Genomic DNA, 24,142 nt, shown 5'->3' on the forward strand with positions numbered 1-24,142 from the left:
GTTGCAGCATGTTAGAGCTGATTTCCTGACCCTGCACTGGGAGAGCAGTCTTAGCCACTGGACCGCCAGGGAAGGCCTATCCAAACAGTTTCATTAAGTCTTTGGTCCCCTTTTCCCTGCTTCGCCTTGAGCCCTGCTAGTACCCTGCACTCTGCAAACAGCCTCAGCCAGCTTGGCGAGCTATGGAAATGAGGCTCCAGGGTAGGCTGGACTGAGTCTCAAAATAGATTATGGTCTGGGCCCAATATCTGTTGGTGAGGTTTGGTGACCTCTGTGGGCCTCTGTGGCAAGACGAGGCTGGACTAGGTTGGCTTGTCTGTCAAAGATCATTCTGTTCCAGGTATCTAGGGGTCAGTGACTTGTTGGATGGAGCCTGCTCCAGAGCCTGTTGGGTGGACAGGGCTGTCCAAGGCCGTGAAAGGGGCTCCTCAGAAAGCAGGACCCTAAGGTAGCTGTTTCTAGGGCCGTCGGGAGAAGGCAGGGCCAAGCTGGGAAGAGGGCTTCTGATGCCCTCCGCCCAGCCCCACCCCATCACTGCCCCACTCTGCTGCTCTCCTGGACCCTGGCACTGTTCCCTCCAGCCCCACAGGCCCTCTGCTATGTCACACAAGTATCTGGATAGATAAAAGCCTTTAAGTGCCTCCCTTCCTCAGGGACTGCCTTCCTGGAAGGGAGTCATTTTTGTTTTCTGCAGTGATTATAAAAGCACACAGAAATTTGGAAAATACAAAGGCAATAAAAAAGTGCCTCTCTGTTCATATGAAATATTTTTACCTTTGGAGATTAGGAGGGGCTCTTGGTCTTTTCAAAATTCATTTAAAGAAAAACTTTTAAAAAATGATACCTGTTGACTAGAGAAAAAGCAGAAAGTAGAGACGAGGAGAAATTTCAGATCCATTTAGATGTACCACAATCATGCAAAATGTTAGTGAGGAAAATTGCTGGGTTTGGGATCAGGGTGGATATGGAGTGGGTATATGGAGCTCTCTGTACCTACTCCTACAGAAATAATTATTAACTAAAGTTCAAAAATCTACCTAGAACGTTGTCTGGAGACCCCGTTTGATAACACTGATGGTATTTTTTATTTTATTTTTTACTATTTTAAAAAAAGAATTTTATTTTTTTTTCGTTTTATTTTCTTTGTGCCGAGCCGTTGTTGCTGCAAGGGCTTTTCTCTAGTTGTGGAGACTGGGGGCTACTCTGGTTGTGGTGCTTGGGCTTCTCACTGCGATGGCTTCTCTTGTTGCAGAGCACGGGCCTCGGGCACGTGGGCTCAGCAGCTGGGTATCTGGGCTCGAGAGCACAGGCTCAGCAGTTGTGGAGCGTGGGCTTAGTTGCTGCTCAGCATGTGGGATCTTCTGAGACCAGGGATCAAACCCATGTCTCTTGCATTGCCAGGCAGATTCCTTACCACTGAGCCACCAGAGAAGCCTTGTTGTTTCTTTAATAAGTAAAAAATCCTAACATTTATAGGAGGAGGAGGAGGAGGAGAAATTATAATCACTAACCTTGGTGAAAACTTACTATGTGACATGCATTGCACTGCTTTACATTTTGCTATTACTGCCCCGAATTCTTGCAACAATCCTGAGCGCCCACAATTCTCCCTGTATGTATGCAGCTTTCCAATTGCTGTGTGTACACAATTGGTTCTAATCCTTCCAACAATCCTATGAGGCCAGTGTGTGTGTGTGTGTGTTGCTCAGTTGTGTCCGATTCTGTGACCCCTGCCAGGCCCTCTGCCCATGGGATTTTCCAGGCGAGAATACTGGAGTGGTAGCCATTCCCTTCTCCAGGGGATCTTCCTGATGCAGGGATCCTTTACCATCTGAGCCACCAGGGAAGCCCCCCATTTTACAGATGAGGAAACTGAGGCCCAACTGTTTGTAAGTTGCCTCTGGTTCTACAGTTGTGAGGTGCTGAAGTGATACAGGATTTCAGATGAAGGGCCACTATTATTACTCTGTACCCTAGACAGTGAGGGCACAGCCTGGTGAGTGAAGGCGGCCAGAGGTGGGCGCCCCGAGGACCAGAGGGAGCTGGAAGGTGTTTGAGATCAGGATTCGTAGTTGCCTGGAAATGTCAGGATCACTGGTTCCACTGGTCACTGGAGGGCATCTTTCCTTCCTCTGGAGCAGAGAAGACCAGGCCTGGGAGCCCAGTCTTGTTCCTTCCTAACCACGTTGCTTTGTGCAGGCCGCTCTGAGTGTCTTGTTTCCTCATCTGTGAAATGGGTGTGCTCATTTAGACTCAGCTGGCAGGGCTGCTTGGAGGATGAGATAAGGGATTCCATGGCGTTTTAGGTGCTTGATAAAAACACGAGCTAGCGTTTATTGGCTCCCAGCTGTGTGGGGGCCCTTGGATTAAAGGGCCATGATCTCTTTGGTCTTTTCTGTCCCCTTGTGTGGTGGTGGAGTGGAGAAGAGGCCTTGAGGTGGGTGGGGTTTGAGAGGGGACCTCTGGGGAGCAGGTGGGAGAGGGTGGGGCCCCCTCTGATGCCATAATTGGTGGGTCAGGGTGTTTACATTGCCTCCACTCCATAAGCCTTTCCTGAGAGTTGGCTGTGCATGCTGCCGTGTGCCTGGCACCGTCCTGCACGACGCAGAGCAGATCAGGTCTGTTAGCCAAAGAATGCCGTTTCCCCTTCAAAGGTGCAATACAGCAACCTCTAGCGACATGCTGTTCTTGAGGAACTTCATCGGGACATGAGATAAGTCACACTTCTTGGTTTGGTATCCGCCTTCCTTCACTCAGGGCCCCGGACACAGATGCTTGGTGGCTTTGCCCTTATTCATAGCAAACGAATTAAAAGGCACCCACATCCCACATCAGATGTGTTAGGTGTAGCTACTTAAAATTTCCCTTTAGTTGCAGTAGGTTAGTTAACACGGTGTTACACTTTGGGGTTCTTTCATTACACGTGGATTTTTAACTTCCCTCCCTCCTTCCTACACCACTGTTCGTTTTCTTTCTGTTCTTAAATTTTTATCGGGGTCCTTGGAAAGTGAGTGGATCCTGGACACTGGGAGAGGAGGTAGGTGTGGACGCGGGTCTGGGCGGAGGAGTCACTGTGTGTGTCTCAGTGTGGTTGAATGTGTCTGTGTGACAGAGCACACGTGTCAGCCCCAGAGGCAGGTGAGGGGTGAGTGTGAGATGGAGGGTGTGCAGGTGTGTGAGTGCACACTGTGATGGGGAATTTCAGGATCCAGGTGGGAGAGTGAGGGGCCAGCGATGGTGAAGGATGGTGGCTGAGGGAGTCTGGAGAGCACTGAGGCAGTGTGTCCCTGTGATTGTGATTCCTAGGGGCTCACGTGGGTGAGGTCCAGGATGGACAATGGGTGTGCGGGTGGCAGGGTGTGTGCTTGTGCGGGTGAGCGAGAGTGACTGAATGTCAGATGCTGGTAGGGAGGAGCGGGTGAGAATGTGTGTGTGTGTGTGTGGCTCGCGTGTGAGTGTGCAAGAGTGAGCCCGTGAGAGGATGGATGCGGTGTGAGCTTGGTGGCGTGTGCGTGTGCACACAGGCGGGCATGTGCGGGTGAAAGTGGCGTGCGCGGGGGCGGGGGGAGGCCGGGCGCGCGCACGCGGGGCGTGGGCGGGGGGCGCGCGGCCGGGTGGGCGCTCGTGGGGGGCGCGCGGCGCGGGCCGGGGGCGGGGCCTCTGCGGCGGCCGCGCGCGGGCCCGGCGGGCCGCCCCCCGTGGCAGGCGCGGCGCGGGCGGGCGGGCGGCGCGCGGAGCTCGGGCCCATGGTGCGCCCGTGTCCGTCGGTCGGGCCGCGCGGGCGGCTCCGCGCGTGGCCCGGCGCTCGCGAGCTCGCCCCGTCGCTGCGGGCCCGGCCCGCCCGCTGCCGCCGCCTCCTCCCCCGGGGCGGCGCGGCGCCGGCGGGCGGTGGCGCGGAGGCCGGACCGGGCGGCGGCCCAGGCTGCGCTGGGGGCGCGGCGGTCAAGGCGGGCGACATGACGGACAACATCCCGCTGCAGCCGGTGCGCCAGAAGAAGCGGATGGACAGCAGGCCCCGCGCCGGGTGAGCGGGGCGCGGGCCGGCCGCCCTCCTTTGTCCGCGCGCGGCCGCAGCCCGGCGCCGGGCGGGGCGGGCCGGGCCGGGCCTGACAGGTCGGCCGGCGCCATGAGCCGGCGGCCGAGCCCGGGGAGGGGCGGGCGGGGAGCGGTCCGGCTCCGCTCGGCCCGGCCCCGCGGCGCGATCGCGTCCCTTTCGGGCCCGAGCGCCCGGCTACCGGGCACCTCTGCCCGCCTTGCTTTAGGCACCGCGGGAGGCCGGGCCCGCCCGGCGCTGTGGACCTGGGATCAGCCTCGCCTTCTATCCATTTTATTGTTTCCTCATTACGCCTTGTCTTCGTAATTCCGATTTGGTCAATATCGAACCTCGCTCTTCGCCTGGAACCGCCCTCGGGAGCCGGGAAATTCTCGGCTGGCATTGCCCCCGCCGCAGACCCGCCGCGGGGTCCCCGCCCGGCCCCGGCTGGACCGCTGGAGGGCGAGAGCAGCTCCTGCTGGTCGCCTGCACCCCCTCCCCGCGGTCCCCACAATTTGAGGAAGGAGCCTTGCCCGGCAGGGGCGGCGGCTGCCACCTGCTGTACCCTTCCGCAGAGGCAGGGCCCTGGGCCGCCTCGTGAGGGTTGCACTCACTCGGAAAGCGGAGGCGCGGGTGTTTTGCGCCCTGACAGCTTCCCATTGGGAGGAGGGCGCTGACCTGTTGAGGTTTTAAGGGGCTGTGGCATCACCGGGGCAGAGTTAACCTGGGGAGGGGGTGCGGGGGGAGGCGAGCTGGTTAAAATGCCGATTCCTGGCCCGCCCGGGCCCGCCGGTGACTGCTTGGGGTGGGACCTGGAAGCGTGCATTTCCCGAGGCTGCCCAGGTGGGGCTGCAGTCGCCGGAGAAGGCAGCTGGGCGGGGCCGGGCCCCGCGGGCAGCCCTGCGCTTTGGCGTCGGGTTCTCCCCGCGCACTCCCGGGTGGCGGCCGCTTTGTGCGGCGTCGGTTGCTTGATGCAGGGGCGTGGGCCGGATGAACCCCTAGGGTGACTTCACTAGGTGTCAGTGGGATTTTTTGAAAAGTGGGGGAAGGGATGATGCCAGCTGCCATTTTGTGGGGTCTTTGTCCCCAGTCTTCCTTAAACCTTCCGGGGAGGAGGCCCCGTTGGTAGAAGACAGGCCCAGCGGGGTCAGGGCCCACTGCGAAGATGCTGCAAAACGCAGACTGAACTCAGGATCTCTGAGCCAGAGGTGGACTGCCCTCCACAGCTTTCTTCACTTTTGTCCTACGTTTTAGTCCCGACCTCTCGAGGCTAAAGAACGGTGACAGCTTGAGCCCTATGCCTGGAGGAGGGCCTGCGCGTAATAACACCCTCAGTGAATATTTTAATGAGTTTATAAGATCAGTGGACTCTGAGGACTCGAGTTATTAATTCATGCAACAGTTATAAAAATGCCTACTGTGTGTGGAGGCTGTGCTGGGAGATGGGTGCAAAGCTGAATTAAACAAGCCCTGACCAGAGGTGTGGGCCTCCTGTCGCTGCTTGTGCATTGGAATCACCCTGGCAGCTTTAACAATTACCATTCCTGCCGCGGTTTTGACCTTTGAAATAAAAATCTGGAGTGGGACCTTTATCTTTATCTGTCTTATCTGCCTTATTTTTTCATGGCTCCCTGGATGGTTTTAATGTGTCCGCATAGTTGAGAACCTCCCATTCAGTGCAAGAGAGAAAATGCAAATAATTATTTAAAAGTGATGATTACCATGGGAGAAATATGCATCCTTAGCATAGGGGCCCAGACGGAGTGTGCCAACAGTTGGGAAAAAAGGTTTCTGTTTAGTATTGGAGTGGAGGATTGCTTCTCCTTTGGAATTTGCCACCTGGGAGCTAATTTATTTCCTCAACAGTGACATGGATTCAAATTCAAGTCAGGTCTCTGGAATTCCAGGTGTTTGCATATATGTTCTTCTATTTGCATTTTTAGGAGTAGCCGTGTCAAGTTGGGGATCTTGGTATCTGGAAACACTTTTGGAAAGCCTTCTTGTAATTTAAGGGTGGGAGGTGAGGTAAAGAAATAAGAAGCAAACATATTTGTGATGGTCAGACTCTCTGCTGGGCACTTGAGGTAAATGCATACTTAATTGCTCAGTTGTGTCTGAGTCTTTGCAACCCCTGCCAGGCTTCTCTGTCCATGGAATTTTCCAGGCAAGAATACTGGAGTGGGTTGCCATTTCTTGCTCCTGGGAATCTTCCCAATCCAGGGATCAACCTGAGACTCCTGTGTCTCCTGCATTGGCAGGTGGCTTCTTACCACTGCGCCACCTGGGCTGTGTTTAAATCCTCATAACCACTGTGTGAATTTTTGGAGTTAGTTTCTTCATTTTATACGTTCCGTGATGCTAAATAATTTGTTGGAGATCATAGGGATAGTCAGTGTGGGGGGATGGATTTGAACCTGATCAACTCTTTTTATCTAATGGCTCTAAGCTGTAGGATGGTTGGAGGATTTTGTGGTTAAAGAAACCAAAAACCTAGGTGCCACAGGCCCCAGGAGACAGAGTATAATTAGTGCTGGGATCACTCAGCATATGCCAAGACATGCAGTTGATTTGCTGGAGGAATCCCGTAGCCCCAAAGCTCTTTTCTGTCTTGAGAAAGTTACCACATCCTGATGTTGAGAAAACTATTGCAGTGGCTTTGTTAGGACATGAGCGTTTGCCTCACATCTCTGGAAACCTTTTTTCTGACATCATGTGCTTTGGTTCTGGCTAAGTGAAATCCTCCTCCTGGTGAAACTGGTTAGGAGCATGGGCGCAGGATTGGAGAACTGCGTGCAAGCCTGGGTTTTGCCACTCAGTAGCTGTGTGACTCGGGGGAAATTACTTAACCTCTCTGGGTTTTAGTTCTTTCACCTGTAAAGAGGGACTAACAGTAATTCTGTGTGTGTGCTTATGTGCTCAGTCGCTCAGTCATGGCCGGCTCTTTGCACCCCCATGGACTGTAGCCCTCCAGGCTCCTCTGTCCATGGGATTCTCCAGGCAAGAACACTGGAGTGGGTTGCCATGCCCTCCTCCAGGGGATCTTCCCAACCCAGGTCTCCAGCATTGCAGGTGGATTCTTTACCATCTGAGCCGCCAGGGAACCCCGTAATTATGTGTACCTCCTAGGATTGTTTGAGACTTAATCCATCGTAAATTTGGAACACTAAGCACTCAATACATCTTAGACATTTGCTGGGCCAAATAGTGATAATTAGATTTTGTGTGAGGTTTGCCTTTGGTAGTTTCTGGAACGCTCCTTTGAGAAGAAGGACTTTTGATGGTGGGAAGTTGAGAAATATAGACTTCATTGCTGTTTCCTGATCAAATCCAGGAAATGATTAACCACATAAATGATTCCAGCCAGATAAGTAGGTGCCCTGGTGTGATAGGTAGAGAGCAGGTTGGGCAGAACTGAGACTTTGCCTTTCCTGAGTAATGATAAGGGCTCTCATGGCCAAATTGGACAGGATGCTTTGACTTTTCCATGTATTTGGACTTGGGGAACAAGGAAATTTTGGATGTGAACTGAATTAAGAAACAGCTGACTATTTACAGTTTACTTCAGCTTTTTTTGGGGGGGGCACACAACTTTATTGGGGTTTGTGGCTTACTGGTGGCTCAGACGGTAAAGAAACCGCCTGCAGTGCAGGAGTGCTGTGTGCTCTGCTTAGTCGCTCAGTCTGTCCGACTCTCTGCGACCCCGTGGACTGTAGCCCGCCAGGCTCCTCTGTCCATGGGATTCTCCAGGCAACAATACTGGAGTGGGTTGCCATTCCCTCCTCTAGGGGATCTTCCCGACCCAGGGATTGTACCCGAATCTCCTGCGTCTCCTGCATTACAGGCAGATTCTTTACCTACTGAGCCATGGGGGAGCCCTTCCCTGGTGGCTCAGATGGTAAAGAATCAGCCTGCAATGCGGGAGACCCAGATTCAATCCCTGGGTCGGGAAGATCCCCTGGAGAAAGGAATGGCTACCCACTCTAGTATTCTTGCCTGGAGATTTCCATGGACAGAGGAGCCTGGCGGGCTGGAGTCAGTGGGGTCAAAAAGAGTCGGACACGACTGAGCGACTAACACTTTGAACCCATGGCTTCAGTGACCTTCAAGTCCTTCTGCCGTCTTCCTGAGTCCTCTCAGCCTGGCTCCCACCGCGAGCCGGTCTTCCTCCAGTGTTCCCATGCACGGAGAATGGTGTGCCAGCTCTTCAAGGCAAAACCCTGACTCCCAGGATCCGGATGCTGCCTTCAGCCTCCTCTTGCTTTGCTAATCCTTTCTCAGGACCTCCCCCTTTTGCTCCCTGAGTTGCTCTGGAATCTGTTCCTCTCCTTCCGCGTTGCTGCCACTGGCTCAGCCTCCTTGTCTTCATCATCATTGGTTGATACCCTTCATCCAAGCTTTTGATTGTCCAGTGAGGTCTCCACCTCTCAGCCAGAATGTGTGTGCTACGTCGATTCAGTTGTGCCCGACCCTTTGAGACCCTATGAACTGTAGCCCTCCAGGCTCCTCTGTCCATGAGATTGACCAGGCAAGAATACTGGAGTGGGTTGCCACGCCCTCCTCCAAGGGATCTTCTTGACCCAGAGATCAAACCAGCGTCTCCTGCACTGGCAGGCAGGCTCTTTACCACTGAGCCGCCTGGGAAGCCCAGATATGGCCAGATGCTTTGATTGTGGGCATGTTCTGCTCAAAGCCCTCCAGGGACCCATCTTACTAGGCGCTTTGGCCCTGCGCTGTCCAGCACGGCAGTCACTAGCCTCCTGTTTAAATTCCGGTTTAGAATAATTAAAACTAGATTAAAGTTTCAGCCCCATGTTTCAGCGTCCAGTCCCCACACGGCCAGCGCCTGCTGTACAGGTTGGCCCAGAGACCAGCAATCCCGCCGTTACCCGAGGTGCTGTCGAACGGCGCTGCCAGGACCCTTGCCGCCTCCTGAGCTGATCTCAGCGCACTTCGGCCCCTTCCTCCACCGCGTCCAGCCACGTGATCTGTGCTCACTGTCTCCTCCCGGCTCCCTCTGGACGCAGGGCTTCTGCACGTGCTGTCCTCTGCCTGGAAAGTCCTACTCTCCCCTCTTCATCTGGCCGAAGCTCCGTCTTCCGTTAAATCCCACTGAGGCCTCAGGTCCTCAGGGAAGACTTGCCTGATGTCCCCTCTGCAGAGCGGGTCCCATTCTGGGAGCCTCTCGGAGCACCTGCTCCTTTTCTATTTTGCTCAGTTGCAGTTAGACATGTCCTTGTGTGACCCTTCAGCTGGGAACACTGCGGGGCCCTGGCTGGGGACAGGTTAGTCACCATCGCATGGAGCCTGGCACGGAGTAGGTGCCCAACACATCCTTCTTTTTTTTAAGAAGAGAACAAGTCTACACTTTTATTTACTTTTCAATAAGTTTAAATCCTTGAAGGGCACACCAAGAGTCGGATTCTGTGTCCAGTGGCCTTAGCAAAACAAGTTGCTTTGCAATTTGGCACGAACCACGCTGCTGTTTCCACAAGCGTGCTGCCTTTCCCCAGATTACTCTGGTTGTGTCACGTTTTCCTCCCGGAGTTACTGTGCTGTTCTTTGTTTGGTACACATAAGCACGTCTCTTGCCTAGATAGAACTCAGTGTTATCTTGAGCGCGTGTGTGTGTGACTGTGTGTGAGCACGCATGTGCTTGCTCGCTTGCTTGGTTGTGTCCGACTCTTTGGGACCCCATGGACTGTAGCCCACCAGGTTCCTCTGTCCATGGGATTTCCCAGGCAAGAATACTGGAGTGGGGCTGCCCGTTCCTCCTCCAGGGGATCTTCCTGACCCAGGGATTGAACTGGCATCTCCTGCATTGTCAGGGGGATCCTTTCACCACTGAGCCACCTGGAAGCCTAGTATAGCTTCAGTTTTCAGGCTGTGTGCCCCCTCTGGTTCCATAGGCCCCGCTTGTAGCCAGCGAAAATGGCCACGGACCGCAGCCTTGCAGAATGTTTGTCGTTTTACAAGTCCTCCTCCTAGCCGCCTCCACAGGGGCCAAGATGACTGAAAGGGCCGTAAATCCTTGTTGAGAGAAAGCGTGCCTGAAGCAGGTCTCCAGTTTATAAAGAAACGGAGCCGCCTCTGCTGTTGAGAATGGGGCGGGAGGGACCTTCCCAGCTGGTCCAGGCGGAGTCTCGGCGTCCTCAGCTCTACGTCCGAAGGACGCCTGTTGGACGTTCTTGGAGTGCTGCTCACTAACCATCTGCTCCTGTGTTTTCCTTGCTCGGCGGTCTTCCCTGGTTGGGGGGATCAAGTCTGCCTGTCTTAGCCGTGTGGTCTGAAGGCAGGGCTGGAGGTGCCCGAGGGGCTTGTGACGTGAGTGCCAGGAGAGGGGAGTCTCAGGCCAGGAGACTGGGTGCCCTCTGTCTGCCTCTCTCTCCCTCCGCCGAGGGGCGCCAGCCCGTCCGCTCCTGTGATGGGCTCTTGGCTGCCTTGGATGAGAGAACAGCCCGGGCAGGCGTTGGCAGCGGCCCACCCGGAAGCGGCCTTTGTGCCCTCTGCCAGCCCCGCTGCACCGGTGCCATCCACTTCCTGGTACGGCCTCCCTGCCCTGGGCCCGCCCCGGTGCTGACCAAAACCAGACCAGTGCTCCCTGCCCAGGCGGGCACAGGCGGTGACATCAGCTGTGGAATTACACACCAACCCAGGTGGAGATGCTGAAAGGGAGCAAGTGGGCACAGGACCGAGGAAGGCCAGGGCGCCTGCTGCACACCAGCCCCAGGGCAGCAAGGCGGCCCTTTGAGCTTGACCTCTGGCCCCCATGCGTGCAGTCAGTGGGAAGGAGGAGCCAGGGTCACAGGGTATGGAATAAGCCATCTTCAGACTTTTTGGGCTGTTACTTTTCAGCGTAGAAAGTTCTTTCAATATTTCTACCCAGGTGCAAATGATGGAAGTCACTCGTGAGGGCTGTCCAAACATGATGGCCACCTTTGGGAGTGGCCATGGAGTGGCTCGAGCTTCACTCCCGAAAGCGACTGGGCTTTGGTTTAATTTGGAAAGAAGAAAACCCATCGTAGCATATCTTTTTGATGACTTTTACTGAAAGGGAGAGAATGTGCTTAGTCACTCAGTCCTGTCTGACTCTTTGTGACCCCAAGGACTGTAGCCCGCCAGGCTTCTCTGTCCATGGGATTCTCCAGGCAAGGATACTGGAGTGGGTTGCCATGCCCTCTTCCAGGGGATAGTCTCAACCCAGGGACTGAATCCAGGTCTCCTGCATTGCAGGCGGATTCTTTACTATCTGAGCCACCAGGGAAGCCCAAGAATACTGGAATGGGTAGCCTGTCCTTTCCCTAGGGGATCTTCCAGACCGGGAACGGAAGGAATCAGGGTCTCCTAAATTGCAGGCAGATTCTTTTCCAGCTGAGCTACCAGGAAAGTCAAAGAGAATGGTGCTGATTTTTTTTAAAGTGAGCTTTTGCTGAATTTATGTGATTTTGAAAGATTGATTTACACATTCAGAGCTTGGCCTGTGGAAAGCATCACCAAAGATCGCTTTAGGTGGCTCAGGGCCAAACATTGAAAGGCTTGCAATTATGTTTATGGTTCCTTCTGTTTATGCCAAACGATACTTGTCTTCTTTTTGAAGTAGTGATAGGAGGTTGCCTTTCTCATACGTTTCAGTAAAAAAAACACAGAGTCGGTTTAGACGTATGAAGTCAGTAGTAGTTGGGGAGCTTTGTAGATGTGCCCGCGTCATGGCTGACATTTAGGAAGCGCTGGCCTGTGCTGACATGGTGCTCTTGGTCTAAAAATATAATGGTATTGTTACAAAGGGGAAAGAAGAGGGATAAGCTGGTTGTGCTAATAGAGTTAAAATTCTAAAAAATTTTTTTTCTAATTTTATTGAAGTATAGTTGATTTACAATGTTGTTAGTTTCTGCTTTATAGTAAAAGGATTCTGTCATGTATTATGCATTCTTTTTCATATTCTTTTCCATTATGACTCTGTACAGAATATAGCAGGACCTTGTTTATCCATCCTGTGTATAATTGTTTGCATTTGCTAATCTCAAACCTGGCTTCCCTGGTGACTCAGTGGTAAAGAATCCACCTGCCAAGACAGGAGGCCTGTGTTTGATTTCTTGGTCAGGAAGTTCCCCTGGAGAAGGAAATGGCAACCCACTCCAGTATTCTTGGGCTTCCCTTGTGGCTCAGCTGGTAAAAAATCCACCTGCAATGCGGGAGACCTGGGTTCAATCCCTGGGTCGGGAAGATCCTCTGGAGGAGGGCATGGCAACCCACGCCAGTATTCTTGGCTGGAGAATGCCCATGGACAGAGGAGCCTGGCAGGCTACAGTCCACGGGGTCGCAAAAGAGTCGGACACACTGAGCGACCGAACAACAAACCACAGCGATCCGAAATCCCCAAGCCGCCCTCCCGCACCACCCCCCCACCCCGTTGGCAGCCGCAGACTGTTCTGTCTGTGGGTCCGTTTGTGTCTCATGGATGCTCCTTTAGATCATACTTTAGATTCCACACGGAAGCGACATCATGTGTTCGTCTTTGTCTGACTTACTTCACTTGGAATGGTACCTCTAGGTGCGTTCATGTTGCTGCAGGTGGCATTATTTCATTCTTTTTTCCCACGGCATGGGGGATCTTCCCCAGCCAGGGATCCAGCACGTGCCCCCTGCATCGGAAGTGCAGAGTTTTAACCACTGGACCACAGGGAAGTCCATTTCCTTCTGTTTCATGGCTTAGCCACGTCACTGTGTTTGGTTCCACATCTTCTCTATCCACTCTCCTGTTGATGGGCAAACGTTTAGGCTGCTTCCACGTCTTGGCTGCTGTGAACAGTGCCGCAGGGGACTTTGGAGGTGCGTGTATCTCTTCAAATTACCGTTTTGTCCGGGTGCGTGGCCAGGACTGGGACTGCTGAGTCATATGGCAACTCTGTTTTCAGTGTTTAAGGAACCTCCATACTGCTTCCCAGAGCGGCTGCACCGGTTTGCATTCCCAGCAGTGTGGGAGGGCTCCTTTTTCTCCACACCCTCTCCTGCAGTTGTTATTTGTAGACTTAAAAAATCCTTTTTCTTTCGCCAAGTCATCCAGGAAAGAAATGCTTTTAAAACCGTGGTTGGTTTGCCCTGTTGATCGGGGATCTTATCGTTGCTTTAATCATTGTCTAAGGTTTGAGGGGATTGTGCGAAAGGACAGTTGGAAGGGGCCCCATGGAAAGAAAGGCTTCTTGTGTGAACTGGCAGTTGGGGTGAGCTGAAGGCTGTTACCTCCTTCCCCTTAAATCTCTGTGGCGTTTGCCCTGTGTCGGGGCGGAGCCTGCTGGCTGCCCTGCCTGAGAAAGAAGCTGCCTGCGGAGGGAGCAGTGCCCTCCCCGTGGAGCCGGGCCTGGCAGGGCGCCTCCCTCTGCCCGGCCATCTGCTGGGCCACGGATGAAGTCGGGTTTGGCCAGGTTAGACGTCAGGGTTTGGCTAGCCCTCAGCCTCCGCCCCGTCGACGTCTTCGGTTTGACAATTCTCTACCGTGGGGGCCTGTCCTGTGCGTTGTAGGAGTTTGGGCAGCAACCCTGGCCTCCACCCTCTGGAGGCCAGTAGCCCTCCTATAATCTAGGGTCCCCCAGCTGGGACAGCCCGAAGGGCCCCCAGATGTTGCCGCGCCCCCCGGGGGTGGGGGAGTAGGAGTGGGCAGGACCGCCGCGGTTAGGAACCCCTGGATGAGTGGAATGTACGTGTTCTGTGAATGGCCGTGGCCTTTGTTGTCCTTAAGGTGAGTCATCGTCTCTTTACAGAAATAAAAGAAAAACCCGTTGGGCAAGAAATTCACGTTTGGACCATGTTCTCAACTCTGAGTTCAGCTTCTCGACTAAGGAAGCCTTGAGCTGTTGGAATAGAGCATTTGAGAAGTATTCTGGGCTGATGTGTATCCCTGGTCGAATTTACACACCAGGGTCCTAACTGTGCATCTTTTAGAAAGTACTGTGTTTGCACACAGGGCCTTTAGAGAGGGGATCAAATTACAGTGAGTCATCACGGCGAGCCCGTAACCAAGCTGAGTGGTGGTCTAGGAAGAGGAATTTAGGATGAGAGGAGAGACACCAGGGACGAGACGACAGGCCACGAGGACCCAGGACAGAGGTGGCCGTCGGCACGCCAAGGAGCGAGGCCTCCGAAGGCACCAAATCTGCTGACACCTTGATCTGGGACTTTGCAGCCACCAGAATGATCAGAACATAAATTTCTGTTGTTTAACCGCCCAGTCCGTGGTGTTTTCGTATGGCCGCCTAAGAAGGCTTAATGCAGGAAGCGTCTCCTGGTTATTTGTAGGTGAGGAGTCTCTTGGTGTCAGTGGTAAACTTTTATTTTAAACCGATGGATGAGTTCTTCAGTGATTTTCTTTAGACAGTCCAGTCTCCCTAAGCGTATTGCAAGGTCATGTGTGCTAGAGCTGAGTACCACCCGCTCCCGTAACCTAAAGCACACCCCGCGTGCTCCCCAGGGAGGAGGCACCGGTTCCAGATGTTTCCTTGTGTTTACAGAGTTTACGGTGGTCACATTTCCAGGTTGTGCTTTGGATGGTTGGTTTGTTAATTCAGACTGTGCTAGATTAGTCTGATGAGGAGTATAATAGTTGCTCACCCCAATGTGTGCTGATTGGGCTTCCCTGGTGACTCAGCTGGTAAAGAATCTGCCTGTGATGCAGGAAACCTGGTTTGAACCCTGGGTCAGGAAGATCCCCTGGAGAAGGGGATGTCTACCCACTCCGGTATTCTTGGCCTGGGGAATCCCATGGACAGGGGAGCCTGGCGGGCTACAGTCCAGGAGGTCCCAAGGCGTCGGACACAACTCAGCAGCTAGCACACTATTGGGCTTTTCTGTAAGGGCTTGCGGATACAGATGAGCGAACTTTTTGGCTAAGCCAATACGTGCGTTGCTTCTGGCGGAAGCAGAGAGCAGAAATGATGTGACGGGGAACTCTTAGGAACTTCAGATTATCCCAGTGATTGTGAATTCTTCAGAAGCGCGGTTTCTGTTTTCTGGGTTAGTTTGCATGTTGATCCGTATTTTCCTGATTCACTCTGTGTGAGGGAGACGTTCCTGGTAATGGAGGAAAAGGGCAGAACACGTGTTTCTAAAATGTCTGGACTCACCCTTTGAATACCTTTTAGCTTGAGCAGTCAGTCCCCAGGGAGGGCCAAAGAAAATGTAAAACTGGAGAACTGCCCCACCATCCTGTTCTTCCCTCTTTTTTTGTTCTCCAGATTAAAGGCAATTTGAGACTCTCATAGAAGGGATGACACAATTGTGTCCGGCTAAGTCAAAGGACCAGGAAGTAAACAGATAAGGCCACTTGTCCCACGGGCAGGGCTTTTTTTTTCCCCTAAATCACCTGATTAAAAACTATGCATATATACACATCCTTGAATATGCACACACAGGGAAGTGCGTAAATCTTAAACGCACAGCTTGATGAGTTTTCATGAAGTGAACACACCCCTGTAACTGGAGGTGAGTAAACAGGCTGTGACCTCAGAAGCCTCCCCTCCTCACCTTCCTCCCCCGTCCCATCGGCATCCTGACTTCTAACAGCAGAGACTGGGCCTGTTTCTGACCTACAGGTGAATGTGGTCATGGAGCGGGCACCCATTTGTGCCAGTTAATTCTCGCTGCGTCTGTTGTTCGTAAGGGGTGACCACGCTGCCGTTTGTTAGAGTTTGCTCACTTCTGTTGCCAGATGAAGTCGGTGTAGGAATAAGTCATTGATCTGTGAACAAGGAGGGGTTTAGGAGTGTCGACCCTCAAACAGTCAACAGTCCAAGGACTGGGCTTGCTATCTTTGCCTCAAAACAAAAGAATTGATAAATGACTCACCCAAGGGCAGAAGCTGAAACAGTTTGGATAGAATCAGGACTCAAACCCTAGTTCTTTTTTTTTTTTTTTAACTCTTTGTTTTGTTTGGGAGTAGAGAATCTGCCTGCAGTGCAGGAGACCCAGGTTTGATCCGTGGATCGGGAAGATCCCCTGGAGAGGGAATGGCAACCCTCTCCAGTATTCTTGCCTGGAGAATCCTGTGAACAGAGGAGCCTGGTTCTTCTCAGATATATTCTTGGAAGCAGCTTGGTCTTTCTTTCTTTTTAACGTGGCCATGAGGCATATGGGATCTTAGTTCGCTAACCAGGGATCAAGCCCATGCCCCCTGCATTGGAAGCTCGGGGTCTTAACCACTGGACCACCAGGGAAATCCCTTTTTTATTTTATTTTTTTGCATTTCTTAGTTTACATTTTTTTTTTAAGAATCAAAGTACCATTGGTTTCTCACCTTATGTGTTTCCTGGGAGCAACATGTTATTTCTGCTTCTGTTTTCTCTACAGCCAGAGACCCCTCCTTAAGGGCAATAGTAAAACAGTCTCAGTTGTATTTTAATTGTAAAGTCAGTGCATGTGTATTAAAGAAGAATTGGAGAACAGAGAAAGCTATTGACTGAGACGCGGGTGTTAACTTCTCCGTTCAGCGGCGCCGCAGTTAGCGCAGACCTTTCGGCAGACGCTGTCTTCTCCCTGTCTTGTTTCGTGTGGACATCGTTTGGTGAGTTAGACCCATGCAGCACATGTGCTTTTATTCCCATTTTTTCTCACCCAGCATTTTAATGTAAAGCTTTTGTTTGGTGTCCTGACGTGCTTTGTAAACGGCACTTTCAGTGGCAACCTGCTGTCTCTTTGAGGAGGCATCTTTAATTCACATAACCCAGGACCCTGGATGCTCACAAGCTGGTTCTTACCGTGTTGTCACTTTATATTCTGAACGCTGGCCCTCCAGAGCAGAGGCACCCTGCACCCGCAGAGGCCCAGGCCTGGGTTGCCGTGACCTCGTGTTTGCTGCGTGACTGGAGATGCCCCCGTTTCGGTCCACCTGGCCGCTCCCTGATGCGGCCCGCGATCTCTCATGTTTCCAGGCTGTTGCGTTAACTGGGGTGGACCTTTGTCAGACAGGCGCTGATCGCCCCTAGACAGCCGGGGGGTGTCCGGGGAGCCCGGGCTCGCTGGAGAAGAGCCCCTGTACCGCCGCCAAGGGTGGCTGCCAGGCCCTGCGGGGACCTGCCTGACCTGCCCAGAGCCCCCCCCCACCAGCTCCCACATTGGAGACTTCTAAACACTAGCATTTAATTGTTTTCCAGTATAAAAGTAATAATTTCTGTTAAAGAAAACTAGTGGTTTCTCTTATAGAAGAATTAAAGATGCAGTAGCTGCAATTTAAAGCCCAACTTCCTGTTAATACTAGGTATGTTTCCTTCTGGGCTTCCCTGGTGGCTCAGTGGTAAAGAATCTGCCTGCCAATGCAGGATACACAGGTTCTATCCCTGGGTTGGGAAGATCCCCTGGAGAAGGAAATGGCAACCTGCTGCAGTGTGCTTGCCGGAAAATCTCAAGGACAGAGAAGCCTGGCGGGCTACAGTCCATGGGATCACAAAAGAGTTGGACATGACTTATTGCCTCAACAAGATATTTCCTTCTGATCTACACTTTTATCAGATGGCTACTGCTGCTGCTGCTGCTGCTGCTAAGTCGCTTCAGTTGTGTCCGACTCTGTGCGACCCCAGAGACGGCAGCCCACCAGGCTCCTCCATCCATGGGATTTTCCAGGCAAGAGCACTGGAGTGGGGTGCCATTGCCTTCTCTGCAGATGGCTCTTAGGTGACATTATTCCATTTGGTTTGCTGTTAGAAAAGAAAACTTAGTACGTAGAGGCAGTCTTGATGCATGAATTTTTGCTACCCCTTGGGCAGCTTTCATGGGCTCACATCCCCAGGTCTCTGGGTTAGATGGAGCTCGTGAGTACTCAGGGGCTCTCACCATGTCTTAATCACTGAGCTACTCTTCTGGAAGGGCTTTGCTGTGTTACACCCTGGAAAAGCCAGAACGGCCCCTCCCAGGTCAGGAGATGGGCGGTGGCCTCCTCCAATCATTTACATTTTTCCTTTTGCCGAGTGCATACCCACGAGATTGGGAAAGTTTTAAAAAAGGAGAGAAAAAGAAGAGGAAAAGTTTTTCCTTTCTCTGTTTCTGAGTGTCTGAGATGGATGGAGCTGGAGGGCAGGGGGCCTGCAATTGACTGCCCGTGGCACATTCTGTGTATGGACTGGGGCCCGACCGCCTCGGGATGGTGCATTTGGTGGTCATGAGACATTCAGTGTTTGCTGAGTGAATAAAAGTCCTTGTAGATCAGTTTCTCCTGACAGAGCTGCGTGCAGACATCACGTCTGATACAGTTTCTCCTGACAGAGCTGCATGCAGACATCACGTCTGCCACCCTGCAGAGAGAGGAGCCCCAGTCCTGTTCCCGGGGGGCAGCAGCATCAGGAGAGGTGTGACTGTGTCCCCCTCAGACCAGCCCCTCCACCCCCTGGTTCCAGAAGTCGACTCCCCCCAAGCGACAGGTGCTGTAACAATCTGGCGTTTTACGGGTGCCCTTGGAAGCTTCACTTGTGGCCATGCGGGGCTGTCTCAGCACCAAAGGCACGCCTGGTGGGCAGCGCAGCCTCTGGGCTGCGGTCCAGGCCTCCAGGGGGCAGGGGAGGAGCCAGGCTGGGAGGAAGGAGGCTTCCTGGTAGAGGTGCTGGCTCCCCGAGGCCAGGCTCCGCTGCCCAGGACCCGGAGGGGCCCAGAGCCTGGATGCGAGCGGGGATGCCTCTCTCTGGCCCTGTGACTCTGGCGGGGTGAGTTCAGCTCTCTGAAAATGGGCATCGTGATGGCACTGCTCAGGGGGTGTGAGGACCGGATGAGCTGATGTCTGTCGTGTGCTTAGGCCTCAGTGTGTGGCCCATGGCAAGGGCAGGAGCAGAGATAGCCACTATCAAGGCTGACCTCGGAGGAAGGAGCCAGCAGGGGGTGGGCAGCGGCCTTTGGGACCCGCATGCGTCCTGCTGTGCCTCCATCGTTGAGTTCTGGTGGTCTGGACAATCCAGGCATGACTCTTGGAGTCTTTGGTAGCGTGAGGTCTCCAAAGGCGGGTTCTGGGATCTGTCTGCTAAAGCCACAGTCCCCTCAGCCCCCTCCAACTGCAGGACTCAGTGCAAGATGGGGAGCAAGGAAGGCATGCACGTTGATGGCTTCTGCCGGCGTCCAGCGCGCACCGAGAGCTTTCTGCATGTGCTCGCTTGGAGTTCTGCCCTCTGGGGACTTGCCTTCCGTGTCATCACTTAACTCCATTCAGTTCTCTGGGATCATGTGGTCCCTGCTGTGTGCCTGGCTCTGCCTGGGGGCGGCTGCACTCAGACCTCTTCTGGAACCTGTGAGCAGATGGCCTAGCTCAGTGTCCATGCGTGAGGTCAGGTCCCTGCGTGCTGGGGGCCTGGGGCGTGTGGAGGGCTTCCCAGCAGAGCGACCGAGCACCTGCCGTATGCCAGGCCTGGGGCGGGAGGTGAGTAGAATCTGGTCTCCGACCCACAAGCTTGGGGCTGAGATTTTGGCTCCAGACTGAGAGCTGTGTGCTGTTTTGCAGCAGGCTGGCTTTTTGGTTTGTTTTGTTTTTAAATGTAAGAAGTTTAATCCGTCACAGTCATGTAGTTCAGTGTTGAAAGGTGCAGAAGTGTGTGCATTGCAAACCCAGCCTGCTGCCCACCTGCGCCGTTCAGCTACCTGGTGCCCTTCCCCAGGCGAACGCTCGTCAATTTCTTCAGTGTTGTTCTTTAACCATTGATGAAAACAGTACAGGTATTTTGTATCTAGCTAAAGAAATGAACATAGATTTTTCCCTTTTTTATTCACTTGTTAGTACCCCTTACACAATACAACATACTTTTTTCACTTAACATTATACCCTGGGCTTGTTCCATATCAGTACATGAAAAGCTTCTTCGTTTCTTTAAAAACAGTTTGTTTAAAGTGGCTTCATAGGGTTCCGTTGAATAGATGTACTTTTTTTTAATTTATTTACTTTTGATCGGAGGATAATTGCTTTACAGTATCGTGTTGGTTTCTGCCCTATATAGGCGCGAGTCAGCCGTAGGTTATCTGTGTGTCCCCTCCTCTTGAACCTCCCCCTCCCTTCCCACTGCCCACGCCCTTTGGTTGTCGTTCAGCACCGAATGTGAGCTCCCTGCATCATACAGCAAATGTCCACTGGCTCTCTAATCTCCCATAGGGTCATAGAGACGTACTGTGTTTATTTAACCAGTTTACTGCGGAGCGCTTGCTGTATCCCAGGCCTGGGGTTCAGGTCATTTCTAATGGTTTGCTCGTACTAGTAATATTATGGTGAATGGTCTTTGTGCCCTTTTCTGAACATACGGAATATCTCGAAGGGTAACGGTTGGGTCAAAAGGAATGTCCATTTGTAATTTTGGGAGCTCTTGCCAGGTTGCCCTCCAGGAGGTGATACTGATTTAGGCCCCTCCCCGCAGTGAAAACGCCTGTTTGGCTGTCCTGGCCAGACACAGGTGTTGTTAGGCTCTTTGATCTTGGTCATCATGCTGAGCAGAAAAAAATAATACCTCAGTGTGGTTTTAGTTCTGCCTAGTATTTTAAAATTGAGTCAGTTGCCAACATTTAAACCTGAGGGTTGGCCCCTTAGGGTGTGTGTTTGTCTTGTCTTGAAGAGCTGGAGGGTCTCTTGTGCTCGGCCTGTGCAGAAACATCCTGGAAGGAGCTGCGTCCTGCCCTCGGGGTCTGGGCTTCTCAGGAGCCCTGTCCCACTGGGTCGTGTGTTTATTTTTGTTTGTTTACTCTTTTTTGCCGGGCTTCTGTGGATTTGAGTTTGCCAGTCCTGGTTTAGAGAGAAGCAGGTAAGTTTAAGGGAGAACAGAGTTGCTTCCTCTTTTTGGGAATAGCAGAATGGGTTTCGAAGGATAAGGAGAAGTTGGATGGTGGGCTTGCTCGAGAAAGTCTGGTGTGGGTGAGTCTTGCAGAGGGGTTGGAAGTTGGAGGAAAGTAGACCAGCAAGGAAAGATCTCTCGGAGTTCTGGGGCCCGCCTGTCTTGACTGCAGTCGGTGGCCTGACAGTGAGGACCTGGGATGAACAGGTAAGAGGGATGCACACGGGTTCGTCAGTAGGGAATCATCGTGGGGTGGGATGGACGTGAGAGGCGTCATGCGCCGTGAATAGCCGGAGACCAACAGGAGACGACTTAAGCCATGAGAAATAGGGAGAGAAGAGTGTCTGCCGTCCGTGGCTGCCCCCACCCCCAGAGAACCTGAGTTAATCCCGTGCGTGTGTGTTTTCCAGAATTTTTCCTCATGCATACATCAGCATACATTACTTTCATTAAAACATAGCATAGTAAATTGCCTGTCTTGCGCTTCGTTTTTTTCCTCCCGCTTTATCGCTTGGATCTCGTCCAGCCAGCGTGTGCATCCCTCCCTCATTCTGTTCATGCTGCAGGTTCAGTGTCCGGGGGTCCGTCTGCCACGGGCACCTGGTTGTCTTCAGCGTTTTGCTCTCTCTGTGTGTTGCTGCTGTGAGCACCCCAGTGCATTTCCCTTCAGTCACCTTGTACCAATATTTGTGAAAGATGCGTCCAGGGTGGCCTTCTAGGTGAGAGGATCTGGGCTTTACATTTGCAGAAGTTGCCACGTTGACGTGACCTTTTTCACTGATACACAGTAGTCCCACCTTCTCTGAGCTTTTGCTTTCTATGGTTGCAGTTAGGCGTGAGGGACCCAAGAATCTTACGTGGAAAGTTTCAGAAATAAATGTATTGTAAGTTTCACGTTGTCTACCCTTCTGAGTCGCGTGATGAGACCGTGTGTCTTGCTGCTCAGTCCTGCCCTGGACTTGAACATCATCGTTTCTCCCGCCTGTCTGGCCTGGTGGCCACTCAGCCCCCTCTGTTACCAGACCGACTGTATCGCAGTGCTTGTGTTCAAATAACCCTTATTTTACTTAAAAATGGCCCCAAATAATGATGTTGGCAATATGGATATGTCACAAGGAAGCTGTAAAATGCTTCCTTTAAGTGAAAAGGTGGAAAGTTCTTGACTTAAAAAAAAACCTTATGCTGAGGTTGCTAAGATGTACAGTAAGGCTGAATCTTCTGTTCATGAAATTGTGAAGATGGAAAAAGAAATTCCTGCGAGTTTTCATGACTTCAAACTGCAAAGATTACGGGCACAGGGTGTGTGATAAGTACTTAGTTAAGGTGAGAAAGTCATTTAATTCGTACTGTAAGATGTTTTGAGAGAGAGCGCACATTCACATAAATTTTATTGTTTCAATTGTTCTATTATCAGTTACTCTTGTTAATATCTTACTGTGCCTAACTTATAAGTGAAACTTGATCGGCAGGTCTGTTCAGGGAAAGCACAGTGCCTGTGGAGTTTGGAACCACCCTCGGCTTCAGGCACCCACTGGGGGATCTTGGACCGCGTCCCCCATGGATAAGGGGGTAACTGTGGTCTTGCTTCTTCTCCAGACAGTAGCATTCCTGTGGCCAGAGATACTTCAGACTTCAGTGGACTGCTTCCTTCTTTGCATTCTTCTAGATTTTACATTCTCCCAGTTAAAAATTCCCTGTTTCTGGAACAAAGAGCAAGGTTTCCCTTCATGCCTTCCCTTCCATTCCTTCCAGTCCCCCCCACCCCGCCCCGCCCCCAAGTGCTTAACAGTTTGGGTCGGGACCAGCCGTTCAGTATGGCAGCTCCTAGACTCACATGGCTGTTTTTGGTCATTAAATTCACGAACTGAAATTTAAATTTTGTGTTTCCAGTGCTCAGCAGCCGTGTGTGGCTAGTGGCCGCCGTGTGTGACAGTGCAGCTAGGGACTATTTCCCGCATCACTGACACGTAGGGGACAGTGGCCGCCGTGTGTGACAGTGCAGCTAGGGACTATTTCCCGCATCACTGACACGTAGGGGACAGACTCGGGACCGTTCGCATTTTTGTTGCTGTACAGTCGCTAAGTCCTGTCCGACTCTGCGAGCCCATGGACTGCAGCACACCTCGGCAGGCTCCTCTGTCTTCCACTACCTCCCAGAGTTGCTCAGACTCATGTCCCTTGAATCAGTGATGCCATCCAACCATCTCATCCTCTGCCACCCACTTCTCCTTTTGCCTTCTGTCTTTCCCAGCATCAGGGTCTTTTCCAATGAGGCGACTTTTCACATCAGGTGGCCACAGTATTGGAGCCTCAGCTTCAGCATCAGTTCGCCAATGAATATTCACAGTTGATTTCCTTTAGGATGGACTGGTTTGATCTCTTTGAAGTCCAAGGGATCCTCAAGAGTCTTCCTCAACACCACAGTTCAAAAGCATCAATTCTTGGCATTTGGGGCCAGGTTACCCTCTGCACGGGGCCAGCCTGTGCACCCTGGGATGTTCAGTGGCACCCTTGGCTTCTACCCACTCAATGCCCTTAGCCCTTCCCTCCCCTGAACCTGCAGCTGTGATAACCAAACTTCTCTCGAGACGTCGCCAAGTGTCCCCAGAGGCAAACTGACCCCATACTCACATTGAGAACCACTGCTGCTGGCTATTCCTCTGTGCTGCTTTTTAGAAACACTGTGTGTATTTAGTGTACAGTATTATCCAAGTTTCAGATGTACCGTGTAAGGGTTGCAGTCATCTGTAGTTACTATAAAATATTGGCCACATCCCCTGTGTTGTGCAGTATATCCTTGCAGCTAGATGGTAGTTGGTGCCTCTTAATCCCTTTCCCCTCTCTCGCCCCTCTCCCCAGGTACCCACAGTTTGTTCTCTGCATTGCGTTTAATTTTTCCTTGCATTTTTCCTGAATCTGCCCAGTGTCAACACTGAAAAGTCTAGATTTCTGGACTCCGGCTTCAGGGAGGGCGGATACGTCACAAAGTCAATTTAGCAAATATTTGCTGAGTGCCGGCTGCTGGCGGCAGCACCGAGGCGGAAGCGATCGTTTCTTTGGAGGTGGCTCCTTGTTACACGAGTTACCTTCTCCAGAAATGCTGTTCCCTTGGCACGTCCCTCTGTGGTGTTTGCTTTACCCCTTGCGTTTGCCCAGGTTGTGTGAAAGCACTGCACATCTGGCCAGCAGGCTACTGGCCATCAGCGCTTCTGTTTGTTCTAGAGTCAGACCGTAAGAACGTCCCCTTTGGTTTCCCTTCGTTTAAATGGTCTAAGCTGGGAGCAGCGTAAGCTCAGTTATTTCTAGCCTTCCATCTTAACCTAGTTGAATCACT

At 52.4% G+C, this 24,142-nt stretch overlaps 1 protein-coding gene across 3 annotated transcripts in view; it reads left to right on the forward strand.

The window, feature by feature from the left end:
• Window positions 1-3,890: 3,890 nt before the first annotated feature.
• The window catches only part of ATP9A (ATPase phospholipid transporting 9A (putative)), a 122,686-nt gene continuing 102,434 nt past the window's right edge, over window positions 3,891-24,142 (forward strand). For all 3 annotated transcript variants that reach the window (XM_027558250.1, XM_027558252.1, XM_027558251.1), the window contains exon 1: window positions 3,891-4,024. In XM_027558250.1, the coding sequence (XP_027414051.1) occupies window positions 3,957-4,024 (68 nt within the window). In that variant the 5' untranslated portion in view covers window positions 3,891-3,956. The remainder of the gene's footprint in view (window positions 4,025-24,142) is intronic.

The sequence above is a fragment of the Bos indicus x Bos taurus genome, chromosome 13 (genome assembly GCF_003369695.1).
Source record: "Bos indicus x Bos taurus breed Angus x Brahman F1 hybrid chromosome 13, Bos_hybrid_MaternalHap_v2.0, whole genome shotgun sequence".
Taxonomy (NCBI): domain Eukaryota; kingdom Metazoa; phylum Chordata; class Mammalia; order Artiodactyla; family Bovidae; genus Bos; species Bos indicus x Bos taurus.